Source organism: Pseudopodoces humilis, chromosome 4 (genome assembly GCF_049639895.1).
Source record: "Pseudopodoces humilis isolate 2021_Gansu_Grassland_sample_001 chromosome 4, ASM4963989v1, whole genome shotgun sequence".
Taxonomy (NCBI): Eukaryota; Metazoa; Chordata; class Aves; order Passeriformes; family Paridae; genus Pseudopodoces; species Pseudopodoces humilis.
In genome coordinates, this window is record NC_142203.1 from 60994680 (window position 1) to 61015733 (window position 21054).

A 21054-nucleotide genomic window follows, 5' to 3' on the forward strand; every position below is an offset into this window, starting at 1 on the left:
AAAATGCAGGAATTCGGTTTTCTTTCAAAGAACCTTCTGAAACTAAGCAACTGGGACAAAGTTCAGTTCAGAAATATTTAATATAAATCTATACTTTCAACATTGCTCTTAACAACTTCAAAACATCTCCAAAGCACAAAGTTTATAGAATCACCTAACTCTGTGGCACAGACAGACACATGGAATCCTATTTGAAGTGACAAAATATGTCAGGAAATTTACTTGGTTTCAAAAATCAGAAGTTTTCAAGTGCAAGGAAGCACAATAATTCCATAAAAATTCAAGGTAACTACTTTGCTATCTCAAAATCTCTGTACCAGAGTGTTCCTGGCTCAACACAGCTGTTATTTTAAAATTTTCTCATGTAAAATAATACATCATAGAAACAGAATAGAAAGACACTGCAGTACTACGAGAACAGACTGTTACTTGGTCCTTATTCAATTACACACCAAGAGAGAAGTTACCCTAAGAGCACCCTGAACAGCAGCATTACACTTGTGTTCCAGACATAAGTAGTTAAAGCCACAAAATATCCACCCTTGAATAAGGAAAAAAACATTGTAACAGGAAAAACAGTTTGCTTGTGCTCTGGAGCTTCATATGATACAGTGTTCACTACATGACCAAAGGTATGTCTAACTAAGGACATCGGATTATGCAATTCCTTTGTTCTCTAAAAACTCATCTAGACTATGAATCAAGAAGTTGTCTGAAGCTTGCTCTACGGAAAGGTCTGATCAATATGTAAAGAGATTCAGTTATGCAAGAGCTGAAAAAAGGCTGATCAGGATGATACTTTTTCTTGTAATATAAATTCAATTACGAACAAAATTCAGCACAATTTAGTCTGAATATGGTTGAGAGTGGGTTGTTTTGTACCAAACTATAAAGGCATTAATCAGCTTTGAAAAGTACAGATGCCATGCCCTTGAAAATTATTTCTACTCAGTATTAGGCCATTTGACATTGTTTTTACTAATGCCATGATAAAGAGCAGGACAAAAACCCCACCAGATTAAAGGTGGGAAGAATCTCTTTCTGAGATGCCTCCACATTTTACCCAGAGGGGGGCTGTGTTTTTGGACTAAATGACTCTGTCAACTCAGATAACTTTCAAGCCATCATACCTTACAGTTCTTCATGATATTTTAGCTATTCTTCAAAAGCAGATGGACAACTTACTGACCTAAGTCAACTTCTCCTCTTCATCATTTTTCAGACATTTCTCTTGACTACACAATTCTGGAAAAACACACAACTGTTACTGGAATTTGCAACCTTGTACACTTCTTAAATGAGCGGTCTTCTGTCCACCCTTGGACTGCAATGAGTTGGAAAGAACATATTTTCTCTAAGAACTTTTTAATTAAAGAGTCGTTAAAAACTGGCTTTTGGACTAGCTAGGAAAGTGAATCTGCAGTCAGCAGAAGAGAGATCTCCACCAGGTCTGGCACGACACCAGTTGTGCTTTAAAGATGACAGGCTGACAATATTTCCATTTGTTGCATCTCTCTTATGAAAGTAATCTGAAATTTGAAAAAACCAGCAACTCTGAAATGTCATGTGAACTGAAATACTGCTATTTGAAAGTTAATAAAAAGTGCAGCTTGATTCCCAAAATGCCTTTTTAATTTTCAACAGGCTTCACTGCAAGTTTGTAGCAAATGTCAGGGACTAATCTGAGGACAGAACCAGGAAATGCACCTCTTTCGCACAACTGCTTCTTCTCAATCTGTCACAAAGGCAAGTATCATTTCATTATTCAAACTTTGCCCTGGAAATGGTATAAACTTTATAATATCTATTCTACCTGCAAGTTAAATGAATTTTCAATCTAAATCACTTAAGTGAACACTTGATTTAAGCCTTTTATTTCATCCTCAATAGTACAGTAATTCTTACAAAATTCCCCATTAATATTTGCCCACATCCACCTTGACTTTTAGGTAGCTTTTCTGATGGATAACCTTGCAGAAGTACAGAACATACATTTTACAATTCCATTCTCACAAGATCCTACTGGTTTTTTTCTATTACTAACCTCTGGAAAGATAATCTGCTTTCTTCCTTTCTCTCTCTAAGAAATACAGGTATACATTACCCCATTTTGTTTCTTTTTGACTGCTTATGGGTTTTTTTTTGTTGTTGTTGTTTTTTTTTATCCTGTTGAAATATCTTGGAACAAGGCCTTAAGAGCAGGAAGTTCTACTTCTACCCTGTTCCAAGTCTAATCTAATAATCTCTTATTATTATACATAGAATACTTAGAATAATCACAAATAGACAGTTAAAATAATTCAGAATTTCAGAAATTATACAGAAAGTTTTACATGTAGCTAGCAACAATAAACCATTCTATCTTCTAGGCTCATTAATGACCTAATCAAAACACACACCGAATGAACTTCCTTCATGGTTGCTATCTAATAAACAAAATGTGACAAGGCTTCAAGGTGGCCACAGCTCTGTTGTGAATCTGCCTGAATGTTTTCCTTATAGAGAGCTTGTTAGTGATAAAGTAAAAACCTAGGTTTATTGCAAAAGCCCACCTTTTAAAACAAAAAGTCTTCAAAACTAGTAAAACAAAAACTAAGGCTTACTAAAGAAAGTCAACTCTCTCCTTTATGATTTTCCATATACCTTCCCACAGTTTAGCAGCTCCTTTATCTTCTGAGTCCACCATTTAAACATCATTTAATTTACATTCGCAAAAGGATTTTCTCCCTGTCCCATGCCACTGTGCTGGGAATCTCAGTTCCTTAATCTTGATCTGTATGATCTTGTACCATTATTTTACACTACTATAAGTTAAGATTTATAGTTTATAGATAGTTTATGAAAATTTCATTATACTAATTTGTACAGTTGAATTAAATTGTAACACTGCATACCAAAATTTTTCCTTTACCATCAATCTGATTGCTTCAGCATAGATTTTGTTTTATATATATGCTATAAAACAATATGCTTTAATGATATTTCTGGGTCTCAGTGTCAGGAATTTTAAAAACGTTAAAGTAACTCCTTCTTCCACTGTGCACAGTTCTTTAGAGAGTTATCTGAACATTGCATCTAGAAATAATTGGGGCTACCATTTGGCATTTTAGAGTTTCACAATAAAACTAGATATGCAAAATGTCTTTTACACTGTATAGAGGACAGGAATAGGTATTTGGCAAAGACTAAACTACACGGTCTTCTTATTAAATACTTGTAACTTACAGTTGCTTCAGTAACACAGAATGAATTAATGAGGACTACCAGCAAAAAATGTATGTCTGTAGACTTCAAATCTTTCTGTAGGTACCATGTGTCCTGAAAGAACAAATGCTGTGATCATCTACCCACGCCTTCCATGGTAAGTGTGTATTCCCCTTCCACCATCATCTGCAATCACAGCTAAGTCGCAAACTGCTTCCACATCCCTACTACACAAATAAAGTAGTCTAGCAAGAAGCCACTGAAGTTCTTCAGTCTACTGGAAAACTAAAATATTCATAACAGTATCAGGCCTCTCAACCATCTCTTCCTGTGGGATAAGGACATAGGAGTTCCTTGCTGCAGGGAAGATTCTTAGGTCTTCCCTCCTTAAGTTATTTGCCCCAGCTCTGCTGAAGCCATTAACTTCCATTGAACAGGAGAAACCAAACAGTAAAAAAATGGCCAGTGAATGTCTTTTGTGGTATTTCAGTTAAGGCATCTGACTTGAATGTATTACTTGGTAGTTTTCAGTATCCATATTCAACTACTAAAACTCAACAAATTTCACCACCATAAATATCTGCTAAGTAACCCCCGCTTAACCATTACATTGTAAGAAGCTGCCATATTTACAAGGCATGAATTTGCCTTCCACAGAGAGCAGTGCTGTGATTGCAGTATTACATAACACCCAGATGTGAAAACTTGTATTTACCTGACACAATGCAGTAAAACTTAAACCATTGCACAGAAACTTTTCCTTAACCTCTGACACATCTGACTGCTTGATCTATTAGCACCCCCTTTTGGTCAACTGTTGGAGATATGGTTAAAAAAAAACAGGTATCACAAAACAGGTAATCAGATTATAATGTATAGGTAAAACAAAGTCTTGAAGAAAGCCCCATGTGCCACATGAAAAATGAAGACAGTCATCAAGAAGTAAATCCAAAGGGTGTTTTAAGTATTTGGACACTGAAAGACTAGGGCACCAGCAGATGTGAATATACATACATACATACATACATACATAAATAAATAAATAAATAGAGAGAGAGACTGAGAGAGAGAGAGAGAGAGAGAGAGAGAGAGAGAGAGAGAGAGAGAGAGAGAGAGAGAGAGAGAGAGAGAGAAGCCATGATGAACCATTCAATATGTTGAATATTGTTAATTCTTAGAAAACCAACCTTTTTAACATTATTGCATTTAATATTATTACATTTCTAATAATATAAGCTTCAAAATGTAGCCACCATAATAACCACCATAAAAACATTAAATTCTGAAAAAGAAGAAAAGTAAACACTACCAGCTAACAACTTCCACAGCATCTAACCTAGTCATACACTGTGATTAAATAGACTAAATACAAGTCATTATGAAGTTCTGGCACATAAAACACAGGCAATAATTATACAATGTCAAATACAATACAGATCACAGTATTCAGCCCGATCTAATATATTTTTATTTAGCCCCTACATAATGCATTTTTATAAAGATAGCTTGCAAAGTTAGACTTGTGAGAGATGAATTTAAACACAGTGGGATAACGTTTCCTTGGTATTAAACTCACTACTGTAGCTGAAGTGATAATGACTTAACAGAGTCAATGGTTTTTTATTTTCACTTTGTTTCACTTACTAGTCTTACTACTTTCCAACCGAAGCAAAATATGAAACACAGTGCCAATGGCAACATGTAGTTCTATTTTGTAGTATGAACAGCAAGAGTAACTTTTGTGTTTGGAGGAAAACTAAGTTCCTCATTAATAAATAATTATTTTCATACTTTGATGAAGTTGGTTGATCATATTTTTTCCTTTGCCTACAAAATGATATTAAACATAGTAAATTATGTTTCTAAATGGATAAAAGCAGTATTAATTTATCTAAATTACTAAAAGTTCTGTAGTCGCTGAAATGATCAAAACTGAAATATAACTTGCTAATAAGTTCATAGGCAATCTTTTTTTTTTTTTTTCCAGTTGAGTGTTTGGAAAATAGGGCAAGAACTGACTATGTTTTCCTTTCAGGGAAACTTATGAAAAGAAGCAATGGTTATATAAATGTACTAAATTAATATGGAAATAAGCATCTGACTTGTCGTTTGGAACTTAGAAGTATGCATCTTTGAAGCTAAATGTTAACCTGCCTTCACAAATATTAAACTACAGGCCTGTCAGTCTCACTTCAGTACCTGGTAAAAGTTTTGGAGAAGACCATTCTGAGAATTACTGAAAAACACTGGAAGGTCAATGCAGCCATCAGTCACAGCCAGCACAGCTTCATGACGGAAAGGTCCTGCTTGTCAATTTCCTTTTATGACAAAGTAACACACTAGTTGTCCAAGGGAAGCCAGCTGATGTGATCTTTCTGGATTTCAGCAAAGCTTTCAGTACTGTGTCTCACAGGATCCTTCTGGACAAAATGCCCAGCTCACAGCTGGAAGAACACATTACAGGACGGGTAAGCAACTGGCTCATGGGTTGGGCACAAAGGGTTACAGTGAATGGGGTGAACATCAGACTGGTGACCTGTCACTAGGGGGGGTTCCACAGAACTTCATCTTAGGCCCTCAGACCTTCATCTTCATTAGCAACCTGGATGCAGGATTGGAAGGGATACTAAACAAGTTCAACAATGATACTAAATTGGGATGAACTGTGGAAGGCACAGAAGTTGCACAGAGATATCCTGCTAGTCAGAAGGACTGACAATCATGAACCAGATGAAATTTAACATGGGCATGTCCTGGACTCTGTACATGGGATGGGGCAGCCCTGGCTGTACAGACAGACTGGGGAATGACAGGCTGGAGAGCAGTGCCATGGAAAAGGCCCTGGGGATCTGAGGTTCATGTTGAACATGAGCCAACAGTGCCCTGGCAGCCAGGAGGGCCAAGCATGTCCTGACTATAAGAAGGTCATAAAGCTATTAGACTGCCCAGGAGGGGCATGGAGGTGTTGAAGGGTCTTGAGGGGAAGCCACATGAGAAGCAGCTTGGTCTGTTCAGCCTCGGGGGAGACTGAAGACAGACTACATTGTAGTCCACAACTTCCTTGTGAGAGGACATGGAGGGCAGGCACTGATCTCTTCTCTGTGGTGACAGTACCTGAGGTAACAACGTGAAGCTGTGTCAGGGGAGATTCAGGCTGCATATCAAGAAATGGTTCTTCACCAGAGGGTGGCTGGGCACTGGAAAAGGCTCCCCATGGAAGTGGCCACAGAACCAAGCTGGACAGAGCTCAAGGTGTTTGGACAATGCACTCAGGAACCTGGCGTGACCCCTCCTGTGCAGGGCCAGGAGTTGAATTCACTGATACTTGTGGATCCCTTCCAACACCAAATATACTTTTAAATATTTAAAATTATTTAAAATTAAATTAAATATTTAAAATATTCTTTTAAATTAGTTAAATTTTCAAGTAGTGAATACTTAATGAAGTTGAAAATAATCAAATTTTAGTTATTTTAGATTCTACTTCAATTATGCCACAGGTGAGAAAATGCTGTTGACCTACTATATTCAAACAAGTATCAGATGAACCACTGCACAATGTAAAGACATGGACCTTTCAGAACTACCACAGGACCAGAATACTATATCCACTCTTGCACTCCAGTGAATTCCTCAGGACACAAGTCAGTTCTGCGAAGATATGAGTTGCCCACCACCAGTTTTTTTCATTAAGTCAGATTTCTTGCAGTCAAGACACAATAAAAAGGTTACCTCTGACCTAGTACCAAGCCTGCACTTCCCCTGACTCAAACAGGGCCCATTTGAGCAGCCAGCTAACTGAGGTAACATGACTGGGTGCACAACAAAGACTAGCCCTTTAGAAGGCTCCACATCAGGCAGACAGTATGCCCAAGCCAGCCCAACCTACTCTGCAGAGCTGTACAGATGTTCTTTAAGATTTTGAGTATAAGCATATGCACAATGCAAACAGCTTGAGTGGAGGAAAAGTTCAGCCAAAAATCCATAGAGCTAGCCTGAAGGTTCAAGTCAACACACTGGCAAGCAACAACTACACATCCTGAAAAAGTTCTCTGCAAGTCTCAGGCTGGTATCAAAACATTTCTTTAAGTGCCTGAATGCAAACTGAGTCATTATTTGTACTAAATTCTAAAAATGTCATGTCATTGCTCCTTGACCCGACATGCACATGACTCAGAGCATACCAATGGTCTCTGACAGATTACAGAAAACAAATTAGGAACACTTTTGAGAGAGGGACTCAACATGTTAAGAATAAAATTAATCAAAAATTATTTAAATATTTTTGTTGTAGAAATCCAAGAACTCCTTACGAAAGGAGACCTGGTATATTACCTTTAAACCAATATAACATGTAACTTGTAAGATGCCCAACTGCTATCAGGTCACAGGAGCTCTGAATTACTGCCACCTGTACAGTTGCCAATAAACCATTTCATTTCACATACTATTCTCCAAACTGGAACACCTAATCTTAGGAATTAACCTCAGTTCACAATCTGAAAGCAACATACTGCCAAGAACCAGAAACCTCTTTTAGGCAAGTTAGTTTGGAGACAAATAATACTAGAAATGTTGCACAGCCCATAACAACTATCAACTGAATTTGGATTCTCTAGTAAGAAAATTAAATAAAGTTAAAAAAGAACAGATTAAAGTTGTGTAGGGTGTAAAGATAAAATACCCAGGTGACACATTTGATTTGTTTGTGCTTTCTAAATGTCAAATTCCCCACACATACACATTGAGGCATTCATACAACTTGATGAAACTAAAAACTGTGCTCTCTTTATAGAAGGAACAACAAAAGTCAAAGGCTTTAATTTCAACACTGCAAGGAATGAAACTAATGTTCCACAACCCACCTCTGTATTTTTTGTGCATTTTGAAAAAGAGCCTTTGAATCATATAACGTTAAACAGAAAAAGATTAAAAATTCCTCTGTGTTTGCAAACTGATGCATGGCATAGCATGGTCCTTTATTTCATCCCTATCCACTTCTACTGATCTAGCCCTTCAATCTGACTGCATTTACTAGCTTAATTAATTCTTATTCTTATTCTTATTCTAATAATCACGTAACACATGACACACATACATACATATGTATATATATACATATATACATATACATATACACATACATACATACATACATACAGATAGATAGATAGATGGATAGATAGATGAAAGGCAACTTCTTTCTCATTTAATGCTCTCAAACACTTGAACTTTAAACTACAAAACAAAAAAGAATACTTTAAAGTGCTTCTGGAAAACTACATCTTGACTTTTAATGGTTCATGAAAGTTAAATAAGCTATTTGGCTAGTAAGCCTTAGCTGTTGGGCAGCTACGACAAACTGTATTTAAGAGCTATATATTAATGTTTGTAGAACAAGCCACTTAGAGAAAGTCAAATGCTTTACAAATAGAACATGACATGCAGGTTTTTTTTCAAAACCGTATGCTCTTATCAGTTGTTCTAGATGAGAATGGGACAATCTAGGTATTATTATTTTGTATTATTTAATATCACACTTGCTCTGTGAACTTCACCTTATCTCAGCTACCTTTCTCTTCACCTTCCTTTCTGACACTCAGCTTTTGTCCTCAACTCTCCTTTGAACTGTTGCCACTCTTCAGTTATGTACCTTAGCTACTCTCCATGTCACACACCTTAATCACACCAGTTGATCTGTCTGCCCACATGGTTCTTATACCATCTCTGAGAACCACCTCCATGATACTTAAATAAATTTTTGACTACTGAGTTATATGCAGAGAACATACACCAATGGTGCCACCTTACATGCAAGAATATAGTCTGAGTTTACAAGTGCTCTAATATTGACAGTCTGAAGACAAACTGTCTTGGACCATGCATCAGGACACTAAGGGTCCTAGACTAGCAGCTCTTAATGCCCATGACCAGCTTCACACAGGGCCTCCATGAACATCCCCTGCCCGTGGCCCTGGAGTTTCATTTAAAAGCTCAGCTGTGGGTCTTCAGGCCCCGCTTAAAGTGGCATCATTGGGTATATCCACCTCCAGCCCTGGTTCTGGCTCTTGTCCTGGAGAGTAAGGGCACTGTCCCTGCTGGGGTCACTATTACTTTCCAGCTTGGCTTATCTTCCGGAGTAGACAGCCCCTGATGCTCCCTAACACTTGGTTTGTCATTAATTTCTATTGAATGCAATACTGTTTTTTTCCAGTGTATGCAAGTTACGTGCACTTGGTTTTCAGCCTCATATTGCAACCAAAACAAAGGACTTAATTTTTATGTAGCCTCTCTACCATAACTGATCTTAAATCTTACCTTGTTTACAAAAGATACTAACCACACAAGCTTTTAGTTGTGGGTACCAGCATGATTAAATACCTTCAACAATAGACATCTGTCTTGAGATGAAAACAAATGGCTGGCTGCAATGTAAGCAACCTATGTAAATGTCTCCCACTGGAGTTTTTTAAAAAAATTACTACACCTAAACTCTAACTCCTATTATACACACAAGTGCAAGCAACAATTAAATGGTGCTAGCTAGGAAAAAAAAACTGAACAACTTCCTTTCTTTTGCATACTGGGTCAGTATCTGCAATCTTGGAACAGCAATTCTTTAAACTGATGAAGGACTAATTATTGTGTGCTACAAGAGAAATACAAGGAAACTACCAAGCTACATAAAATGAAGTCTACATTCAAAGAAAGACTGAGTGCTCTTTTCTTCCATAATTATCTGATTTATTTCCATCTTGCATTATCTATTAATGTAAACACACCACAGAAGTATTTTTAAGAATTCACCTTTGAGAATAAAAATAGTCTCATCAGCTACCCTATTTGTGTGTTCGCTTGTACTCTTCCTTATACATGGATCTCCTCCTCCTCCTCCACTAGTCATATTCTTTTTTACTTTTCATATTCCTACTATCTAATCAACTGTTAGCTCTCTCTCTGAAAGGAGACTGCAAGTATTGGTATTACTCATGCTTTTCTAAAGCCTTAAGGCAACACTGGTATTTTAAATGCAAAACTTATTCTTGAATTCCAGTTCAGACATGCAGATTATTTGTCTCTTTCTCTGGTAGGCATAAACACTGGCATATGACAAAACATCACTCTTGCAGAATTTTCCTTCCGATAACTTGTGCAGAAGATGCAAATACTCTGTGAATATTCAACAGAATAGTCAAAGCTACTACATAAAGAGTTTTCTGCCTTTTTCCTTCATTTAAAATATAGTAGAAAGATGATGATACATGGTAACTTCTGAACATCCAATATCTTAAAACTACTGAAATCTATAAAAAAAAGATGAAAAATTCAACAGCCATCACCTGTAACAAAATTTTAGTTTGGACTTCAATATACATGGCATCATTAACACTCAGCAGATTACTTCATTAACATTTAGCAGAAGATGACATCAGTAGACTGATCACAAATGACAATGTCAGAGGTGTTCACATATAAAATATACATTCATTAAAGGTCTAAAAATATTTATATCAAATACTTAAGTCTGACTTTAAAAAAATGAACAGGACTTGTTTATGAACTCTTTCATGTTAAGACCCCAGAAATAAGCAGCTGCAATAACTGTTTACCCACACACATTCTAGAGCTGCCTACAGTCTGTCTTGTTGAGTCAAAAGTCACTTTACCTCTTCAACATCAGTTATGGGTCAAGGGAAGATTCAGACAGAAACTACTGCAGCTAGAAAGAGCTAAGTAAATAGTACTTAAACATACTAGTACTCTGCCAGGAGAGAACTGACTTTCGAAACTCAGACAGAAATGCCATTAATGTCTTAGGAAATATGAAAACACACATTATAATCAAAGTGCTCTAAACTGTTCAGCTTGTCTCCTGCTAGTTTAGAGATTTCTTTTATTAAAAACAAAAAAGGGTAAGATCGTAAGACAGTGTGAAGGTCTGTTTTTCAACACACTCAGAATCAAATGCTTACAAAGTAATTCTAAAGACAGCAAAATCCACTGTATTATCCTAAGAATGAAAACCTGCACACAAGTAAAACATATAAAACATCTAGCTATTAAAGATCATACAGATTTACTGATATTATTAATGTAAAATAGGAGTTTTTAAATTTGGGGATTTTTTAAAACTATTGTTTTAAATACTAAAATACTAAAATAAATAAATAAATTTAAATACTTTAAATACTAAAATTTGTGAGCAGGTTCATGCTTCCATGCTAACTATAAAAGCCTCTCAGCATTTCAGTCTCTTAAAACAGTCAATTTCACCTAAGACAGACAATAACAAGGTCAAATGAGTTAAAATGCTCAAACCTACACTAAAGAAAAATCAAGGTCATTTTTAAAATCCAAACAGCAGTATTTTTCCTCTGAGCTAAATCTATTGAACATGATACATTAAACCTACATCAATAAAGCAAATTTTATTATTTTGCTAACATAGATTTAAAAAACTGTCCATTGACATGTGGCATAATTATTCCCCTTCCCTGTGCATCCACTTGGCATTTCATAATCTTACTACTGACTAATTTATTTGACAAAAAATGTGGTTCAACTTAGTGCAATACATTCTACAAATATATTTCTATAACTTTGAGATATAAAATATTCAGTATTAGAATATACCAACATGAAAGTCTTTTCCGTAAGAATGTTTGGGGAATTGCCTTTAAAATAAAGGGTAATTTTTCAAATGCAGTGTTAGATTTAATTTTAAATTGTTTAGTCCCTGAAAGAAAGAAAGTATTATGTCCTTCTGTCTTAGGATACTATTGTCAACAAACTTCACCTCTACCCTCCAAAGCTTTTTTGAGGGGTTGTTTGGTTTTTTCCTTTTGGTGCAGTTTTGAGGTTTTATTTATGTCTCCACTCTTCTTCAAATCTTCTAAGTAAAGAGAAGATTACTAAGTTCTCAAATCAGTAAGTTTTCGAAAAAAGTTATTAGCATATGTGACAATGCTTTTTTTAAAAGTAAGCCAAACTTTAAGTAAGCAACCTACAGTTCTTCTCAGAGAAGAAGTTCTCTTCAGAGCCCACAATGGTTAGTTGCCACACAACTGCTTAGAAGAGCATTCTGCTGTTTTAGTGGAGAAGCAAGCACATTGCTTATTTAATAGTTAGCTTTCAACACAAATGTACCTTAAACATCTGTCTGCTTGCCTGTGTTTAACATTTACTTTCTGAAAAGAGTGTCATTCCTCTCCTCTGGGTTTTCAGTTCCAAAAGTGGAGCTGAATGTAGTTAAAATAAGTCATCCCAAGTTGTATGACCAATAAAAAGAGCAATCTAAGAAGTCTTATCAGGAACATTTTGCTGTCATGATGCCTGCTCTACTTACTCCTCCATAAGTACATTACAAAAACAGTCATTTCCAGCCCTATTCTCAAACATTCTCTCCCAAATATTTTTTTCCTATCTGCCCCTCTTACTTGCGCATCTTTCTATCCATCCCCTTTCCTCCTCTAGACGAATACTGAAAGGACATAAACTTTCACAAACATTACCAGGAATACCATAGACTTTAAGAACTCAAATAAGCTTGGTCTGAGCTCATCACTAAGCTATATGATACATGGTATTTTGCACTTTCTCATTTTGATGGAATTGTTCACCTTGACAGCAACACCTCACTTGATCCCATGTTTCATTACATCCAACACCTTCATTACTCCATGGGGGTTCTCCAAAGCTTACTCCTTCCACTCCAAAGGAAACAAGGAACATTCTTGCACCCTACTCCAAATAATGCCAGAGAAGTCCAAAGCAGGAAATCTAAGACACCATTCTGGTTCAACATAGTCACTTTGATATCTTAATAAATGGTGCATACCCATGAACACAATAGACGTAAGCAAGTTACCCTGTTGCTCCTACTCAAGTAATGATGGATTAGTAGCCCTGAGATACTACATAAAATACTGCAAAGGGAATTAAGTCATCCTACTTATCAAAAATTTCCTCCTTCTCTTCCCCAAAGCATGCAAAATTGTTGAAGAGGACAGTCCTTCAAAAGAGATAAACACAAGCTGCCATCATAGGACCTGTGACTGTAACAAACACCACTGATACTGCTTTCAGTCACAGTGAACAAGCAAGATTTGTCTCCTAGACCCTTTCATAACCACACAACCACTATTTGAACAGTGTGCACAGTTGAAAGGAGTTGTTTTCAAACAAATTATGCACTTCAGACATAGGAAATACCAACTCCCAAGCTACTGTTCAGGGTGTCTCCAAAATCAGACAGTCACTGCTGCCTGGAGTTTTGTTTTTAAATTTATGCTCATTAAGTGTAGGAATGGTAGTGGATTTCATCTTTTTCTTCCCTTGTCAACATCCATTTGTCTCTCCATATCTTTCACCTTGAGTCTTTTCCAACACTCCATGTCAACACAATCTCACGAGCAAAAAACTGCTGGAATTTTATTCCAGATTTCAGTTTACCCTAGTGCTATTATATTGTAAGATACTGTGACTCACTGTACTTACTCTGATGCACATTAAAACCAAAATGCATACTTAAGAAAAAATTGTAAAATTCCAGACAAATATGTATTTTAAAAGCCAAATACATCATTTTTCCTGATGAATAATCAAAACAGAACTATCTTAAAAACATCTCTTATACAGCTAGGGCAAGACTGCAAAAAGACCATTTTTTCTCCCAGTTTTATCTTAAAATTTTATTCCAGGTTCTCTATGCAGATTATATCAGTCACTGGAAATAATTTTAATAATTATAAATGCTACAGAACTGTTTTTTATTAATGAAAATTAAAGTTTCTGATATGTCTGAGTCTGACAATATATTTATATTGTCATATACACATATATTTATTATTGTGTGGAATAAAGTAAGCAGCAGACATGTATTACAGGTGGATGAAATAATAAATAATACAACTTCTGCAACATGCTACCTATAACACTGGCTAGCACTAACATTGGCCAAACAGCTCTCTGCTCTACCCAGACCTAGCTCTGGGAAGTCTAAGCCATATTTTAGCACATGCTTTGGTATTGACATGCAACAAAATCATCAATATTATTTCATGAAAGAAGAAAAACCAAAACCAACCAAAAAGTATCACAAAAGAGTAAGCTAGTTACCTTGTAGAATTTAGGTTTTTTTTAAGTTAGTAAGCATTTTCTCTATTTTTCATGGAAGGAAAGCATAAAAAATTAAGACAGGAGTTTTTTTCTGTTTTAGAAGTCTTTTATTTTGCCACAAAAAGGGCTTCTCCCTCATTTTTCTGAGTGGGAAGACTGTTTATAAAGACAGCAACTGAAAACTGAGATCTAAATGGCATCCCAGATTTCCTCAATTTCTTGAGTATGTACTGAATAACAGGCTTCGTACTACACAAGTGTACATAATTCTTTACTTTCATAACCTCAGATATCCATTTATGATTGTGTCAGGAACAGATAAAGCCTACCATATTTGATCTGCTGTTGTACACATGGACAGGATAATGTAAAAAATCTTGCTGTTAGTTGGTAAGACTAACCTCCAGTAATGAAACTATATATCAATCACCTGGTGGGATTCATCCTGTGAAAAGGGAGTAACACACAACAAAGCAGTTGCTGGCATGGAGGTGTGATCGTGGGCCGTTATGACCTCATCTTATGCACTGGCCCTGCAGGAGAAGATGCTGAACTGGCCACTCCTGAGGATGTGATGTAAGGTGTGGCTCTGGTGTGGAGGGAAGAGGAGGACCTCATGCACATCGTTTTCATCCAGGGGATGCCATGAAAATGCACAGCCTACCTGCCCTCCCACCTGAGCACCATGCTCCATCTCCTGCTTGGCGGCTTGTCCAACATCCAGGGGTTGGTATGTATTTATGCAAAAGTGACTAATAAAATTGACTTGCTTTACAATTCCTACTGCGAGTTGAGCTTTTTGTGCATGAGCATCCTCCTGAACCTGAAACAATGATGAACCAGCAAAACATTTTCTGTTGTACTCAGAGTCTACAGCAGCATTTTAATAGGAAGGTAACACATTTTGAAAAACCACTGGAAAGTGACATGAAAAAATCATTATTAAGAAATAGTGTGTGGCCATACTACACCTACACACAACATTCTGCTATAGCAATGGAAATTAATTCTGACTCAAATAAATTGTGATAGAAGAGGTTTCTCAGAAACACTCTGAAATGATTTTGAAACAAATATCTGAATCCCAGTTCAGCAGGAATTTGTTTGAAGTTCTCTCTTCCCAGCTTCCCAGCTTCAACTGTCTATATTTCTAATGGAAGGAAACACTGCTATCTTTTACATCAAACTAGGGAGAGCATGTTCTACATAATTTCAAGTCTCCTGAAAACTTCACAAATCTTACAGCATGAAAGCTTCAAAATATGATTTAAACTCCAGTATCTGCTGGTATCTATTAGGCTCACTACCAGATAAATAATGAGGTACTCGGCAACCACTTTTTAAGTGATTTAAAAAAAGCACTCAGGATTTCATAAAGATATGAGGAATGTTGTTGCATGTTCTCTTAATTTCAGACTGAACACTTATGTCCATATTGTGGTAATAACCAGTTCAGAATCATTGGGCAGCTTGAGCATGTGTATGTTAAAGTGCCTAAACGTGTCCTGATAGAAGCAATATTTGCACTAGATATCATAAGATTTCTAAGAACCAAGTATCACTAACAGAAATCTGAACAGAATCTCTCTTGTAACTCTTGGAAAGTGATCATATTATTATTTAATTGAAGTTCTGAAGACTGGAAAGCTCTAAGAAGTTCCATGTGCAAAAATCTGCATAAAAATGAACTGCAAATAAAACTACATCTTGAATGCTTAAAATTTAAACCTACAGTGTCCAAACAATAAGCTATATTACTCTCATAACCTAATTTAGGCAAATAACATGAAACAACCAAACTTTACTCTGAATCTGAGTAAACAAAAACATAGTGCTGTAGTGATATAAGAGTCATTCAAGTGTCCTCACAGTCCACAGTCCCAGAATCTTCTTTGGTCATCTCCTAAGAACACCAATAGTTTTTATTGTTATTAATTCTAACACTTAAAGACACACATCTAGCACACTGGTATAACACATTCTTTCTACACTTTGACAATGACAGAAATTACTCCACAAGTAGTTATATTGAACACAAATACTTCAAACATACTTTAAAACAAAGAAACTACTTGTACCAAATTGTATCTGTCAAAATGCTTTTCTTAAAGGAAACCAGTAGTGCAAGACTTACATATCCATCTGCAAGATATGCAGCAAACTACTGGCTTCTTAAAGAAGTAGTCTTTTAGAGAGCTGCTGATCACTGCAACTGCAACTAACAAGCTTAAGTGGTCTTTGGTAAAAGGTTCAGTTCTGTGAGGTCAGGAGATGTGAGACACTAAAGCTAAAAATGGGAGTTTTACACTGTCAAACTTTGAGGCATCTATACCTATATTGAAATTTATCTGATGAAATACAAAGGATTACATGCTCTGTAAGAAAGATTATACTGTATGTAACAGGAAAACAAACAGTTGCATACAAGATGCAATACAAAATAAAAAAGCAACAGGTACACTTTCTCCTTTCTACTTCTGAATTATCACCTCACCATGAGCAGCAGGAAGACATATTGAATTTTCTGTAATTAAGTATGCTGATTCTCACTCCCAAATAGGGAGACTACTGAGGCTGGTTAAGAATAAAATGTCATATAATATTTTTTTATATGTAGATATTTTTATATAAAACAGTAATTGAGAAAATATTTCAGTGCCTACCTAACCAGGAGATAATTACTTTGCAAAACTTGTGCAACAAATGACAATCTTAAGCATTCCGTTATACTGCCAAAACTCTCTTATTCTGAAGCAATTTTTCCTTATTCCATGGAAAATTTTATTCTCATTCTAACAATAAGCAGTGATTACAAAGCTGTGTACAAAACCTTGAGAAACTCATAATGCTCTCCCTCTTCTCCAAGAAACCTGCTGACCTATGATCAGGTCACTGTCCTACAGAATGTGAGGCTTAAGTTTCGGCCTCACTCAGGTAAATGTCCTCAACATCCCTCTCACTGAAAACGCTAAGGGGCACTAATTCTTCTTCACCCTCTGTGACAAGCAAGGAACATAATGCACTGTTTCAAAGAAGACATACCAACTGAAGTGTACCTACTTCATATTTCCATGCATCTCATACCCAGCTCTGCTACATCCTACTAATTTTTTTTTTAAATAATTATTTGAAATGTAGAGTGGTGAGACTTCAAAACAAGCAAACAAAATTATTTTTAGCCTGAATCACTTGACTGACCCAATTTACTACATGGGATAGGCAACAATTCTGTCAGCATCACAGAGGAGCAGAAGAAGGGCAGAAAGAAACAGCTGAACATGAACACTAAGTTTCTGGATTAGCTTAGAGGAACTCCTAAATTCATACTCACAGACTTCAAAGCATTTTTAGGAGACCAACAATTAACCTTCAACTCCATAAAACAGGTGCCATTTTAGGAGGGAGGAGGGAGCAGTAGCCAATGGGACAATCAGAGGATTAAAATGTGAAAAAACGGTAGAGCTCTTTCTCTGTGTGCATATATAGTTTTCTCTCTGTGTTTCTATATGCATGCACACATATCTATAACACATAGACATTTAAAAACCCACACAGATTTAAAAAAAATTACTGGAACTAACCCGTATCTGTTAATATGTAAAGACTAAAGCAGTACAGAAAGCAAACTCTCCAAATCAAAACTGTCGGCCTTGAGCTACATTATTTCTCCTGACTAGAGTGCGGTCTTACATAAGCCTTGGGCCTGTGAGATGCACAAAAGTAAACGTATCTTCAACTTGCGGTTGGGTCATGTACCGACTTCTAGCACAGGTCTCTGCATTAAAGAAAGTGCCACCCACGACTATAAATCTAATTCCAATATTAGTTTTAGGAAATCGGCGAAAAAGCAGATATTCATCCTCTGAAAAAGGCGCCGTGTTTCGAAGAAGGGATGGAGAGAAAATGGAACACGATACAAAAGAATGTCGTAGGGTGCAAATCTCTGGGAAGACTGCTGGCGAGGTAACGCTCCCCGGCAGCGAGGCCCTGACGACCAGAACTCGACCTCCAGGCAAGGACATCGGGCTAGCGGTCACCGCGAGGCAGACAGCAAGGACGGGCAAGGACACGCACCGACAGACAGGAACAGGCAGGGACACGCACGGACTGACACGGAGGAAGCCTCGGCCCGGCGCCTGCTGCCAATCTGGCCGCCCCCCACCCGCGCCGGGGTTCCCCCGGCCCAGCTCCCGGGGCGGCCGCGGCGGAGGCCCAGGGCCGGGACGGCCTCCTCGGGTCCCCGCGGGCGCTGAGGTGCGGCGGTGCCCCCCGGCCGGCCGGCGGGGAGCCTGCGGTGCCGTTACCTGGGCGGCGGCGGGCGGGCCGCGGCCGCACCGCTCCTGGCGACGAGGCCCCTCAGCGCCGCTGACATTGAGAGAGACGCCGCCATGATGCTCAACGCAGCCTCTGAGAGACGGCGGCGCCGCGGGGCCAAACCTCCTCCGCCCCGGACAGGAAACGCGAAGGCGAGGGCGGGAAGAGGCGGCAGGAAGGGAAGGGTACTGGAATAGGGTGTAATGGAGAGAGGCCGGGGTAGAGGCAGGAGCGAAGGGCACTGCTGGCATGGGGAGTAGGTAGAGCTGATGCCCGGAGTTCCGTGGAGGAGCCGTTCACGTGGTTGGGGTGCAGACGTTCCTTTTCTACAGCCTTATGTTTGGCCCAGAAACTTTTTCTGGCAGCGTTGGTTGTGACATCTTTATGGGCACAAACTGGAAGAGAGGAAATTAAAGTTAGCTATTAGAAGGAAATTCTTTACCGTGAGGGTGGTGAGACACTGGAACAGGTTGCCCAGGGAGGTTGTGGATTTCCCAGTGTTCAAAAGCAGGTTTCAGTTTTGAATAAAGCCTTGAGAAACCTGGACTATGGAACTAGGGATGTGTCTCTACCCTATGGCAGGGGTATTGGGACTAGATGATCTTTTAAGATCTGTTTCTAGATATATAAAGTGTATCTAAGTATATCCTTTTTTTGTATACCCTTAACACTTGCTGATTCTGTGGCTCTGGATGGCAGGGGACAAGCCCCAGGGCGGGCAGGTCCCCCTGTGCCTGGAGACCTCCTTCCTAGGCACAGAAACTGTGGGGACAGGTATTTTTGGCCTCATTCTTTCCCATTATGTTTCACAGACAAAATGGTGCACTCTGTACAAAGACATGAAAGTGTTGGTGCATCTTCTCGTGCCTGTTTTTTAGCACACTTCTCAGTTTCACTGTCTGAAATGGATTCACATTCTTAGTTTGCTGAGATTCTAGCATTCTGTGGCATTTCCAGGAGTTCTGTTGTATTTTTAAAACAATTCCAGCCTTACCTCCTATTTTCAAGCAAGAAGGATTGACATAATCCCTAGTCTCTTGGAGTCATATTTATAATACATTAACTGTAAACTGGAAGTAAATAACAGTACTTATTCCCTACAATAATTGGGGTGCTATGTACAAGGTTGAAGAAGACAGATTGCTATAAATCTGAAGTCAAGTATGATTCTGTTCACTGCCAAAAGCTCAAATGACATAAAGTTTCCAAAAACACATGGTGCAAAAGCAGTGTTAGAATAGGATCTGCAACATTGTGAAGAACTGAAAAGTTTTTGATTCTGATGATAGATGGTATTCTTGAAATTACTCTAATTATTTTTATATTAAAAATCTAATGACATTTTGGGAAAAAAGAAAAAGCTTAAATGAAGTTTCAGCATTAATTTTACTTTAAAAAAGAGAAAATTTTTAGGAAAAAAAAACAAAACCAGCTATTAAATTCCTACACGAGGGGATGTTGGTTTTGACTGTTTCTGCTTTGCTCCAAGAGAAGCAAGCCTTGTGCTTGATTTTGACAGCAGAGTTTGACAGGGTCAGATACAAAAATTGTGCACAAGCAAGTATATTCAGCATTTTCTTGCCCTAAATGAAGACTGAAAAATAATTTTAATGAAAAGCTAAACAAACTTTCAACAAATGTCCTCTGCAGTATCAAATCAACAGACCATTAATTTTCAAAGCAACACCCATATATTATATAGTCCTAATGAAATGTCAGACCTAGAGCCATTATTTCATATCTTTTGTAGTAGGCAGTTGCAAGTCATCCTATCCAAACTTTCCACTGTAAAATATGTAATTTTCTATTCTTTCTTCCCATCAAAACTTCTGATATGTGGGGAAATGAAAGTGTATCCTGTTTTTCCCTTTCAAAACAGAAACAATGCTGCAGAAAAAGGAGAAAAGGGAAAAACCTGTCTGGGAAGCATAATTGAGAGACACAGTAATAACAACAATTTATAAATTTGGTGGGTTTACAGACGTGAGTATTTAAAATTAATTTTTCAATTGTTAGAATGTTCAAAGTCAGGTGAAGTAAGACAGATAACAGGAGTAATTTTGTACCAGTCATTAATTGGAATGGTTTATATGGGGTAGTGGTGTCTTTTGTTAAATGCAGAAGGGAAAATACCCCAAACTTTTGAACTTAGCAGGTTTTGTCCAGTGAGTTGGAAAAACTTGAAAAACTCCTTCCCACATTTTTGGGGGATTTTTTTTTTCCACAGCTGTACTAGTTATCAGTCTAATAGTGCATGTCTCTCACATCAAAGCTTCAGTCACCTGCAGATGAGACATAGCAAGAATATCTGCATCTCACAAAATTCCTTAGTTTTTATTTCTTCCAAAGTCTTTGTCAAGTTCATAAGTGATGACAGCATTCACATCAACTCAGATTTACTTCATCTAATCCAAACTT

The 21054-nt window shown here is 37.5% G+C and overlaps 1 protein-coding gene across 1 annotated transcript in view; it reads right to left on the reverse strand.

The window, feature by feature from the left end:
- NDUFS4 (NADH:ubiquinone oxidoreductase subunit S4) overlaps positions 1–18782 on the reverse strand; it is a 48190-nt gene extending 29408 nt beyond the window's left edge. Inside the window, exon 1 of the mRNA XM_005531149.3 lies at positions 18627–18782. Coding sequence (XP_005531206.2) covers positions 18627–18712 — 86 coding nt within the window. The 5' untranslated portion in view covers positions 18713–18782. The remainder of the gene's footprint in view (positions 1–18626) is intronic.
- Positions 18783–21054: the final 2272 nt, after the last annotated feature.